Raw genomic sequence first — 13,101 nt, forward strand, 5'->3', positions numbered from 1 at the left:
AGTAATGTTTTGTAGTGTTCAGTGTACTAGTCTTTCACCGTGAAAGAATTTAGTGAAATTATTCCATGTATTTTATTCAAAAATGAGGTTATTAAAATATTTTAGGTATGCAAAGAAATATAATGAGCACTTGTGTTATCACTATACAGTTTAAGAAATAAAGTTTAACAAGTACAATTAAAGCCTCACTGCATTGTCTTCCCTTGCTCAGAAGTAACTGCTCTCTTAAATTCAGTGTTTATGTTTCCTTACATAGTGTGGTAGGCAGAATAATAGCCCACAAAGATATCCATGTCCTAATCCTCAGAATCTGTGAATATGTTATCTTTATGGCAAAAAGAGTCTTTGTGGATGTGGTTAAGACTGGAAATGGTGAGTTATCCTTGAGTATCTGGGTGGGTTCGGTATAATCACATAGGTCCTTGTAAGTAAAACAGGGAGACAGGACCTCTTATAAATATGTCTCTCCAAGGGCTAGATAAGCCCCAGTGTCTCTAGCTTTTATGACCTAGAGATATCTTCAAGGTCCTGCCTGGGGCACATATCTCCTTTATATGTAAATTACTAGGGATCTTCCTGGCATCTTGGAAGCTTGATCTAAAGGAGGAGGCCAAACTATAATCATTTGACCTTCTTGGGGAAACAAGAGAAGAGCTACTACCTTTTGGATCAGAGAAATAAACTAGAAAAGTGGACAAATGGTTATAGATCTAATCCCCATGGTAATGGTAATGGTAATGGAAATGATAATGGAAGGAAAAACATAGAGGAAGTGAAGGCAAAACATTACCTTTATATCATACAGATTTCTGTGCCTCCAGAGGTTAAAGGTTTTTATAGAAGCATTGAGAAATTCAGGGAAGATTTATTTCCTCACATTGATTTATCAGTAATTGAGATCTTTCATATAACTTTTTATCATGACTGTGGATTTGTCAATTTCTCCTTGTATCTTGGTGGCTATGTTATCGGAGGCTTACACATTTAGGATTGTTATAAATCTTTAGTGCATAGTTTGAATTATTTCCTTCATTTATGATATAGTGACTCTCTTTGTCGGACAAGCTTTAAAAATCCTCCTGAAATAAATCAATCCAACAAGAGGATATAACAATTGTAAATATCTATGCACCCAACATTAAAGCACCTAAATACATAAAGTAAATATTAACTGACATAAAGGAGGAAATTGATGGTAACACAATAATAATAGGGGACTTTAACACACCACTTATATTAATGGATAAATCATCCAGGGAGAAAATCAATACTAAAATAGTGCTTTTGAATGACACATTAGACTAGATGAATTTAACAGATATCTGCAGTACATTCTGTCAAAAACAGCAGAATACACATTGTTTTCAAGTGCACATAGAACATTCTCCAGGATAGATCATGTCTTAGGCCACAAAATAAGTCTTAGTAAATTTAAGAAGATTGAAATCATACCATGCATATTTTCCAACACAAAAGTATGAAACTAGAAATCATTTACAAGAAAAAAAATTGGAAAATACATAAATACATGGGAATAAACAACATGCTATTAAACAATCAATAGGTCAATAAAGAAATCAAAGAAGAAATTAAAAAAACACATGGAAACAAATTAAAATGAAAACACAATGGTCCAAAATCTTTTGGATGTGGAGAAAGCAGTTCCAAGAGGGAAACGTATAGATATACAAGAAAAATCTCAAATATACAATCGAACTTTATATCTAAAGAAACTAGAAAAAGAACAAACCACAAAGTTAGTGGAAGGAAGGAAATAATAAAGATCAGAACAGAAATAAATAAAACAGAGACTAAAAAACAATAGAAAAGATGAATGAAACCAAGAGCTCATTCTTTCAAAAGATAAACAAAATTGATAAACTGTTAGCCAGACTCATCAAGAAAAAAAAGAGAGAACTGAAATAAATAAAATCAGAAATGAAAGAGGAAAAGTAGTAGCTGACAACACAGAAATACAAAGGTTTAAGAGATTACTACAAAAAAAAATTACATGCCAACAAATTAGACAGCTTAGAAGAAATGGGTAAATTTCTGGAAATATACAATCTTCTAAAACTAAATCAGGAAGAAATAGAGAATTTGAACAGACCAATTACTGGTAACAAAATTGAATCTGGTAACAAAGAAACTCCCAACAAACACAAGTCCAGGACTAGATGTCTTCCTATGTGAATCCTACCAAACATTTAAAGAAGAGATAATATCTATTCTCAAACTATTCCAAAAATAGAAGGTGAAGGAAAGCTTTCAATACATTCCACAAAGCCAGCATTACTCTGATATAAAATCAAAGGAAAAAAAGAGAAAAGAAAACTACAGGCCAATATTCTTGAAGAACATAGATCCAAAAAAAAAAAAAAAAAAAAAAAGAAACCCCCTCAATATATTAGCAAACCAAATTCAACAACACACTAAAAGGATATTCAACACAATCAAATAGGATTTGTTCTGGGTAATAAATAAGGATGGTTTAATATTTGATATCAATGAATGTGTATACCACATCAACAAAATGAAAGAAAAAAATCATATGATCATCTGAATAGATGTAGAAAAAGCATTTGACAAAATTCAACACCTGTTCATGATAAAAAGTCAACAAAGTGGGTTTAGAGGGAAACTACCTCACATAACAAAGGCCATATATAACAAACTCATAGCTAACATCATACTCAATGGTGAAAAACTGAGAGCTTTTCCTCTAAAATTAGGAAAAAGACAAAGATATCCACTCTTACCACTTTTATTCAACATAGTACTGGAAGTCATAGTCGTAGCAATCAGACAAGAAAAAGAAATAAAAGCCATCCAAATTGGTAAGGAAGAAGTTAAGCTGTCACTATTTGCAGATGACATGATACTCTACATAGAAAACCCTAAAGACTCCACCAAGAAACTGTTAGAAGTAATAAATGAATAAGTTGCAGGGTACAAAATTAATACACAGAAACCTGTTGTATTTCTATATACTGATATCAAAGTAGCAGAAAAAAAATTAAGCAAACAATTCCATTTACCATTGCACCAAAGAGAATATATTACCTAGGAATAAACTTAACCAAAGAGGTGAAAGACCTGTACTCCAAAAGCTATAAAACACTGATGAAAGAAATTAAAGATGACACAAACAAATGGAAAGACATACCATGCTCATAGAATAGAAAGATTAATATTGTTAAAGTGTCCACACTACTCAAAGCAATCTACAGATTCAATTCAATCTCTATGAAAATATCAGTAATACTTTTCACAAAACTAAAACAAATAACCTTAAATTTGTATAGGACTACCAAAGACCCCAAATAGCCAAGGCAATCTTGAGAAAGAAGAATAAGGCTGGAAGTACCACAACTCCAGATTTTAAGATATATGACAGATCTATAATAATCAAAACAGTATGGTACTGTCACTAAAACAGACACCTATATCAATAGAACACAAAAGAAAGCCCAGAAATAAATCTGTGCTTATACAGCCAATTAATCTACAACAAAGGAAGCAGAAAATACTATAGGGAAAACACAGTTTCTTGAATAAATGGCCCTGGGAAAACTGGCCAGCCACATGCAAAATAATGAAACTGGATTACTTTCTTAAAGCATACACAAAAATAAATTCAAAATGGATTAAAGGCCTAGATATGATACCTGAAACCATAAATCTTCTAGAAGAAAACATAGCAGTCATTTCTTGGACATCAGTCCTAGCAACATATTATGGATAGTTCTACTCAGCCAAGAGAGATAAAAGCAAAAATAAACTACTGGGACTACACTAAAATAAAAAAGCTTTTGCACAGCAAAGGAAACCATCAATAATATGACAAGGCAATTTACTGAATGGGAGAAGATATTTGCAAATGATATATCCAATAATAGGTTAGTATCCAAATACAACGACAAAAAAGAATAATCCAATTTAAAAATGGGCAGAGGACCTGAACAAATATTTTTTCCAAAGAAGACATCCAGATGGCCAAGAGACACATGTAAAGATGCTCCACATCACTAATCATAAGGGAAATACAAAACTGCAATGATATATCATCTATACCAGTCAGAATTGCTAAAATCAAAAAGACAAGAAATAACAAATGTTGGTAAAGATGTGAAGGAAAAGGAACACACTATTGGTAGGAATGTAAATTGATGCAGCCACTGTGGAAAACAGTATGGAGGCTCCTCAAAAATTAAAAATAGAAATACCAAATGATCTAGTAATTTCACTACTGGGTATTTACCAACAAAAAAACTAATTCAAAAATATATATGAACCCCTATGCTTACTGCAGTATTATTTACAATAACCAAGATATGGAAGCAACCTCCATGTTACTGATAGATGAAGGGATAAAGAAGATGTGGTATATACAAACAATGGAATATTATTTGGCCATAAAAAAGAATGAGATCTTGCCATGTGGGACAACGTAGATTGACCTAGAGGGTATTATGCTAAGAGAAAGAAGTAATACAGAGAAAGACAAATACCATATAATTTCACTTAAATGTAGAATCTAAACAACAAAACAAACAAAAGGCAGAAACTTGCTCATAAATACAGAACACTGATGGTTGACAGAGGGGAGGGCATGGGAGAATGGGCAAAATGGATGAAGGGGAGTGGGAAGTATCGGCTTCCAGTTACGGAATGAGTAAGTGACAGGAATGAAAGGTACAGAATAGAAAATATAGTTAATGGTATTGTAATAGCGTACATGGTGACAGATGGTAGCTACACTTGTCGTGAGCACAGCATAATGTATAGAGTTGTCAAATTGCCATTGAACACCTGAAACTAATGTATCATTGTGTGTCAACTATACTTCAATCAAAAAAACAAATTAATTAAAAAAAATAGACCTGAATTCCTGCTCTGTCACATCAGTCTACATGTCATATAGAGGGGTTCTTACAGTCTTTCACCCTCAGTTTTCTCATTACAATGGGAATAAATATTATCTAATATTAAAAAAAATCTATCTAAAATACAACTCTGAACAAGATGAACACAAAATGATGAAAGTTTATAGCTCTGGTAGTATCAGAGGGAAAACATTTAAGCAAAAATATCATTAGGAATAATATTTGTTTTCTAACTAATGGATTTTTAAAAATTTATTGTTTCTAGATATAACTGGATTAATATTTCTCTTCTACTACTATATGATTATCCTCTTTTTTATATGCTTCTTTTCTCCTTTCCTGCCTTTTTTTTGAATTTAAAAAATCTATCCCCTTTTTTCCATTTTCATACTTTAAAAGATATGCATTCTATTTCTACTATATCAGTGGTTTCTCTGAAATATTTTTAACATGTGAATTTACCTTAATAAAGCCTAAAGTAAATTATGACCCATACTTTCTTCCTCATAATCACTACAATTTAAAACACTTAAACTCTGGTTACTCTCTCTTCAATCTTAGAATATTAGTACTATCTAGTGTTTTTATTCCACCTTGTTTTTGTATCCCACATTAGTCATGACCATTACATGCTTTTTAAGGTTAATGGTTTTATTTTCATACTTAGTTTCTTTGCCCATCGTTACTATTTCCATCTCACTCCTTTCTTCTGATTCCATTGTCCTTTGGAAGTTCTTTTGTGAAGGGTCTATTGTAGGCAAACTCCATTTTTTTCCCTCATACGTTTTGTAATTTCTATTGAAAGCTCATCTTTGGGGGGGATTAATCTGTAGGAATCCTAAAAGGCATGGTTTGAAGATGTGTCTCTTCATAGAAATGGTATTTATTTCTGCCAAATATCCCAGAGTTACCACCAAGTTGGCGGCTCTTTGCATGTTAATGTATCAAATCCAATTACAAAGGTAATAAACTTAAACTGGACCCCACAAATAATAAAATTCCAATCCATATGATATCTAGTATTTGGTTTTAAATTCTCTGTTTTTTGTTTCTTGTTGTTTTTTTTTTCAATCCCAGGCTAGGTACCTTAGTTTTTTCCTCACCAAATAGGTAGTTGTTGTTGTTGTTGTTGTTGTTGTTGTTGTTGTTTAATCCTGTCTGTTTAATAATGCTGGATTTCTCTCTTTCTTTTTCCTCTTTTCTGACTCTGTCTGTTCCTCTTAATCTCTCTGACTCAGTTAGGACTCCCAGCTTTGTACAAGCTTGGTAACTTTTTCTGTCCATGCATGACCAGTAAAATCTGAATCTATTTATTATGCAAAGCAGCAACCATCTCCACTGTTCCCTTATGTAGAGCAACTATACTGAACACCTTCTTATGAGTCTGGGTTTACAAAGACTTTGGGCCTGGATATTTTCCTTACTTTCTTAAAAACCCAGGTATGTTAAAAAAAAAACATTTGTTTTAGAGAGTAGAAAAGTGGTTGTCAGAGGCTACAACTTTCAGCTATAAGATGTATAAGGTCTGAGGATCTGACATAAAACATGGTGATTTTAATTGATAACACTGTGTTGTATAATTGAAATTTGCTAAGAGAGTAAAACTTAAATGTTATCATCAAAAAGAAAAAAGATAAATATGTGAGGTGATGGATATGTTAATTAACTGTCTGCGGGAGGGGGACTCTTTCACTATGTATATGTACCTCAAATCACCACAATGTGTACTTAAAATATCTTGAATTTTATATGTCAGTTATAGCTCAATGAAGCTGGCATTTAAAAAAATATTTAAAGAAATATTTTTTAAAAGGTTTGTTTTATCATTTACTTATATTTTGTGTCAAGAGGACTTGCAGATTTTCTAGTCTACTGTTTTTCCAGAAATAGAAGGCAAGATGGGTTTATTGATCTTTCCTAGGATTCTTTTTTTTTTTAATGTTTTTTAAAATTTATTTTTGAGAGAGAGGGAGAGACAGAGCATAAGCAGGGGAGGGGCAGAGAGAGAGAGGGAGACACAGAATCTGAAGCAGGCTCCAGGCTCTGAGCTGTCAGCACAGACCCCAGCGTGGGTCTCAAACTCACTAACCATGAGGTCATGACCTGAGCCAAAGTCTGCCGCTTAACCCACTGAGCCACCCTGGATCCACTCGGGTGCCCTTCCTAGGAATTCTTTAACTTTAAAAAGAATCCAGTTGAGTTCAGCAAGCAATCATTGAATGTCTTCTACGTACCATCTTCTATGTACCATCTGTTTAGAAAAATCACTCATTTTGTAGCGGAAAGCCACTGTCATTCAGAAAATAAATCTGCATATCTTCTTCCCTATCCTTCTGTGACTATCAATTGTAAAGATCACATTATATCAAAGGCATCATCAGATAAGTTCCAATGGTTTAGATAAAATTCCTCTCATCAGATAAAATTCCAGCACTTAAACCCCTGCTACTACAATATGGATTATATTATGATTAACAACAGCAACAAAAGGTAAGTGGAAGAGTTATATCCAAATTCACACAGTTTTCAAAATTGTGTATTTCTCTTCTTTGTGTTTAGATTTTCTTCTACCTCAGCTTAAAAGATAAAATAATATGTAGTCACGTTTGTCACTCCTGGATGTTGATGACACAAGCAAGCTCGTTGTGGAATGGTGTAAGTAGACACTACCTGAACTATGACTTGATCCTAGTTCTTAAAGGAGAACCGATCCCCATAAAAGCCAACTGTACTAGGGACTACTTTTTCCCCTGCTCCCCCCACAGGTCCACAAACAGTAGGTGCATTTGTTTCTCTTTTGCCCAGGCACAAGGCCAAAGGAAAAGACAGAAAGATAATAATGTTATTTTAAGAGCTAGATTATAAGTATTTTCTAATTTGAATGGTAGATATAAATCAAATATTATTTTTAAATTGAAACAAAGCTCCGTTAGATCTGCATTAGACTCTACATTGCCTCACTCGGGATGCTGCAGAGATAAGTTGAGGAAATGCAAGTGAAGTGCTTCCTATAAAGCCTGGCATGTAGGCAGCACTCAATAAATATCAGCCCCTATTATTGGTTTCAAAAACATAACAAAATGGCACAAAATATAGAGTAAAGGGGAAAAAAAACTAACAAGAAATAGGGCTAAAATATACGACATGTAAACAAAACTTGTTTGATATTCTTCGTGTGTTTGCATGCACACAGACACATATACACTCAGGTGTTTTCTAATATAGACTTCTAGGCAGGTACCTCTATACTATCCTTGTCATTGTACTATTTTTATACTATTCTTGTAACCTAGAACATGCTTGTGTTTCTTATTCCAATGAGACACTGGGGAGGGGTCTCAGCCAACAACAAAAAATAAGCATAAATTGCCCCTGCTGACTTCTTTCTTTTCCTTGGATGATACTTTAATCTCTGTAATAATTTATGCTGTCAACTAGTGTTATGGTGGCAACATCTTCCCTGTCACCGTTAGTAGATGACTTTACCAGCCCTCCTTAACTGCTAGTGATCAGAGGACTTATAATATCATGTGCTCAGACCGACCTATGAATAGGTGGCTGGAACCATTCCACATAAATTCTAAACCTTAAACGAAGAAACTAAGAGGGGCTGACAGGTACCACTCATAAATCAAGTCAACCTCTTGACATTCCATTCTTGGCTTCACTTGGCTTCCACTCTCACCTTGTGCAACAATGGCAAGAAGAAAATGTGCTTCTGTCTCGGCTAATCCATCTTAGCTACCAAATTTAATATTCCTGCCTTAGGTTTATTTTTAGTTTAAGGCAGTGATGATCAAACTTCAGAATGCATCAGAATTATCTGAAGGGATTGTTAAAACAGATTGCTGGTTGCCAACCCAGAGTCTCTAACTCAGTAGGTCTGGGGTGGGGCTTGAGAATTAGTATTTCCAAGTTCAAGGGTGATGCTGATGCTGTTGGTCCCAGGACCATACTTTGAGAATCAATGGTTTAAAGTAATAAATCTCTTTCTTATGTGACAGATTGGGGATGTTACTTTTTTCTTTGGAAAACCTGTAAAGAATTAGGAAAAAAAAAAAAAGAATCCAAATGATTGGAAAGAGAAAGAATATATATGACATTAAGATCAGGACAAATCCTGCAGAAGCCTGGCAGAAAAAGCTAGCGTTTCTGCCCTGGCAGAAAAAACTAGCACTTCTCAATAGGTTAAGTCAGAGAAAATCTGAGCACATGTCAGTGAAGAACAAAGCCTGGGTAGGAAGGCTTTATGTTCAGCACATTTCTCTTTCTGCAATTCTACGTTTGCCTTCATCTTCTATTAGTTTTGCCTTCATTTTGGAGTGCTCAAATGTGGCACAGCTAAAACAAACATTTTAGCACAAAGAATAGCTGTGCTCAGAAGGCAGTGAGAAATTGGAAGTTCATAAACTTAATCTTGTAGCTGAAAGACATTATTAATACTATGATATCAATGTTATTGTCAACCAGCCCTCGTCACTCAGCACTCACATAAACCTCTGTGCTCTTCAATTTTACATGCAATCAGCCAGGTACAGTCAGTCCTCTTTCCTTCTCTCCAGACCTCCCTCCTCCAAATTATGAGTTATGAAAAGGCCACTATAAATCTCTCACTCTGAATTGTCTTTTCCATAGTCAAGAACTTAACACATAGTCTGTGCTCATGAATAAAGAAGCAGGCATACATTAATAATGAACCCAGGATGAGTTCATTGACACTGAAGCAGCCTTGGGGCTCACCTGGGGCGATGGGGGGCTATCCAGGTCACTCCAAGACAATCAACTCTGTTGTGGGGTAGATGTGAGACTCTTGTCCTCCCAGCTGTCGACCTGGACTGGACATTTGGAATCTGTTTGCAATTAAACCTGGGAATGACCATGAACAAAAAAAATGTGTTTGTAATTAAACTCCAGAATGACCATGAAAACAAAGAAATGAAAAAATGAGAGATGTGGTGAAGAAATGTTGCTTGGTGCTTTAAAAATATTAAAAATTTTTACATGCAAAAGATCTTTCTCACTTCTTAACGTCTTTTGTTTATCCTTTTTAGATTGATTTTTCAACAGTAAAAAACATCATCACAGATAAATATATAGTGTCTACTTTGCAAAGGTGGCGTCTAAACGTGCTGCGTTTGAATTTTCGTGGTTGTATTCTCCGCTTGAAAACCTTGAGATCTGTCAGTGAGTATGTTCATTACAACTCTTTGTCTTGCTTTTATGTTTTTTAATTGAACAAATATAAAGAAAAATATAAAATAAAATGGAAACTTCAGTTATGGTCTTAGGCCATAAGGATACCAATTAAAAACATTTAAAATGCTTATAATATAGTCAACTCTTAATGGATTGTATGATCTGGGAGTTGGTCCTTTGTCCATTCTTTTTTTTTTAAGTTTATTTATTTTGAGAGAGATGGAGGCAATGTGAGCAGGGTAGGAGCAGAGAGAGAGAGGGAGAGAGAGAATCTCAAGCAGGCTCCATGCTGCCAACACAAGAGCCCAACATGGGGCTCGAACTCACAAAATAATGAAATCATGACCTGAACTGAAACCAAGAGTCAGACACTTAACTGACTGAGCCACCCAGATGCTCCGGTCCTTTGTCCATTCTTACTGACTACTTTTTTTTGGTTTAGCATTTGTCTATCTATGTATATTCAATTCATCTACTAAAAAAAATACAATATAAGAATATATTATCAATTTAAAAATTCTAACAATAGACAGTAAAAAGCAAAAAACCTCCCTGTGTCTCCCTCAAAACCATTAACTTACTCAAAGGTATTCAATGGTATTAGTTTTCTGTTCTTTTTTTTTTAAATTTTTAAAATGTTTTTATTTTATTTTTGAGAGAGACAGAGCACAAGTGGGGGAGGGGCAGAGAGAGACGGGGCACAGAATTTGAAGCAGGCTCCAGCCTCCCAGCTGCAAGCACAGAGCCCAATGTGGGCCCACAAACCACAAGATCATGTCCTGAGCTGAAGTTGGGTGCTTAACCCACTGAACCACCCAGGCACCCCTAGTTTTCTGTTTTTCTAAGATACATTTACATATATGTGATTAAAAATACACAATTAAAAATTTTAATATGAAATGGATCATATTGTTTTATATTTTCTTTTATATCCTGAAAATCTTTCCATGTCAGTCTATATAGAACTACTAAATTCTTTTTAAATCGTTAAACTCATTTTCCATACTGTGAATGTAGCATAATTTATTTAACTTTCTTCCTCTTGATGGATATTGAGGTTATTGAGCAGCTGGCTCATTGGTCTAGGGTTATGATTCTCGGTTTGGATATTGAGGTTATTTCCAATTTTCTCCCAGCTGCTTTGTACTTTCACTGTGACATGTGTATTTAATTGCCTTAGTCAGTTTGAGCTGTCATAATAAAGTCTCATAGACACCAGAAACTTATTTCCCACAGTTCTGGAAGCTGGATGTCCAAGATCAGGTCTAGAGAGGGCCCTCTTCTAGGTCATAGACGGTTGTCATCTTTTTGTGTCCTCACATGGCAGAGAGGAGGAGAGAGAGATCTCTGGGGTTCCTTGTATAAAGGCACTAATCCTATTCATGAAAGCTCTACCCTAATTATGTCCTGAAGGCCCTACCTCCTAATACCATCACACAGGGGGCTAGGATTTCAACATATGAATTTGGCCAAGGGGCACATTCAGTCCATTGCATTAACATATATATTTATTTATTTTGAAAGAGAGAGAGTATGTGAGTGGGGGAGGGGCAGACAGAAAGGGAGAGCGAATACCCAGCAAACTCTGTGCTAACGGCATGAACCCACAAACTGTGAGGTTATGACCTGAGCTGAAAACAAGAGTCAGACACTCAATGACTAAGCCACTCAGGCACCCCAACCCATTTGTTTTTTAAGGTGCATTTCAGCTTCCTTATATATTTCTGGAAATGAGAAAAAAAACATATTTAGAAAAGTGTACCTTCATACTGATTTCAGATAATGAGAAAGAAAGCCATAAACATGTAAATACCAACATGGATGAGTCTAGAGATATATGAGGGAAAGCAAATTGCAGAATGACATATGTAATCTAATACCATTTGCATACAAGTTTTCAATGTGCAAAATAATATATACTTTACCTTTTGAAATAATTTCAATAATACATATTTAAGGAAAATGTAAAAAGCATGCATGAGAAGGAAAACTCCAAATGCAAGATAGTGGTTATCTCTTGAGGTGGACAGAGTTGAATGAAATGGGGAAAAGTTTCACAAAGAGTTTCAAGTGTATCTGTAATTTTTTTTAAATAGAAAAGTAAATAAAATATACCAAATTGGATAATTCTGACTGGTTGCTGATACTGAAAAAAGCTATAGTTTTTATGTTATTGTATTTGATTACATATTAAAGTGTCTTCTTGGTTTTAACAGTTTGTCAGTTGATTCTTTTGGGTTTTACAGGCAGATCATTTATTTCCATTCATTCCTAGTCTTATATCTTTTATTTCTCCTTTTTTTTTCTCCCAGTAGCAGGGATATGGAGCCATATTGTCTTATTCTTGACTCCTTTTTTCATATTTTTAATGAGAATAGTGTTATTATTATTATATCTTTTATTTCTGGGATACACTCTTTATAGAGATATAATTCTGTTCCTTTTTTTACAGCAGCCATGTTCTGTTTGTTCCTCATTCAGTCTGGTCATGTCTGCCTTTGGAATTTTAGGAACTGTTAATTTCTGATCCACCAATACCATTCCTGTTTTGTTTTCCAGAGATATTACAGATTTTTGGAAAAAAAAATTATTTCTCAGAATTTGGGTAGGAGAGGAAAGCTGAAATATGGGCTTAGTCTGCTATCTTGGATGAATTTATTACTTTATTAGTAATAAAGAGTTAACAAAATAATTGCAAGCCTTAATGTGCTAGCCATCCAGTTTATAGCATTATCTACAATAGCCAAATTATTGAAAAACCTAAGTGTCCATCGACTGATGAATGGACAAAGAAGTAGTATGTATACAATGGAATATTACTCAACCATAAAAGAGAATGAAATCTTTCCATTTACAACGACATGGTCGGAACCAGAGAGTACTATGCTAAGTGAAAGAAGTCACAGAAAGATAAATACCTTATGATTTCACTCATGTGGAATTCAAGAAACAAAACAAACAAGCAAAGAAAAAAAGAAAGAAAGAAAGAAAGAAAGAAAGAAAGAAAGAAAGAAAGAAA

At 34.4% G+C, this 13,101-nt stretch overlaps 2 protein-coding genes across 8 annotated transcripts in view; one reads left to right on the top strand and one right to left on the bottom strand.

Annotated features, from left to right (window-relative positions):
• The window catches only part of FBXL13 (F-box and leucine rich repeat protein 13), a 211,205-nt gene that overhangs the window by 79,104 nt on the left and 119,000 nt on the right, over positions 1-13,101 (top strand). For all 7 annotated transcript variants that reach the window (XM_045052289.1, XM_045052292.1, XM_045052290.1 and 4 more), the window contains 2 exons: positions 7,446-7,541; positions 9,938-10,070. In XM_045052289.1, the coding sequence (XP_044908224.1) occupies positions 7,446-7,541; positions 9,938-10,070 (229 nt within the window). The remainder of the gene's footprint in view (positions 1-7,445; positions 7,542-9,937; positions 10,071-13,101) is intronic.
• The window catches only part of LRRC17 (leucine rich repeat containing 17), a 116,853-nt gene that overhangs the window by 61,130 nt on the left and 42,622 nt on the right, over positions 1-13,101 (bottom strand). Inside the window, exon 4 of the transcript XR_002153626.3 lies at positions 9,627-9,752. The gene's annotated coding sequence lies outside the window, so the exon portion shown is untranslated. The remainder of the gene's footprint in view (positions 1-9,626; positions 9,753-13,101) is intronic.

This window comes from Felis catus, chromosome A2, assembly GCF_018350175.1.
Source record: "Felis catus isolate Fca126 chromosome A2, F.catus_Fca126_mat1.0, whole genome shotgun sequence".
NCBI lineage: Eukaryota > Metazoa > Chordata > Mammalia > Carnivora > Felidae > Felis > Felis catus.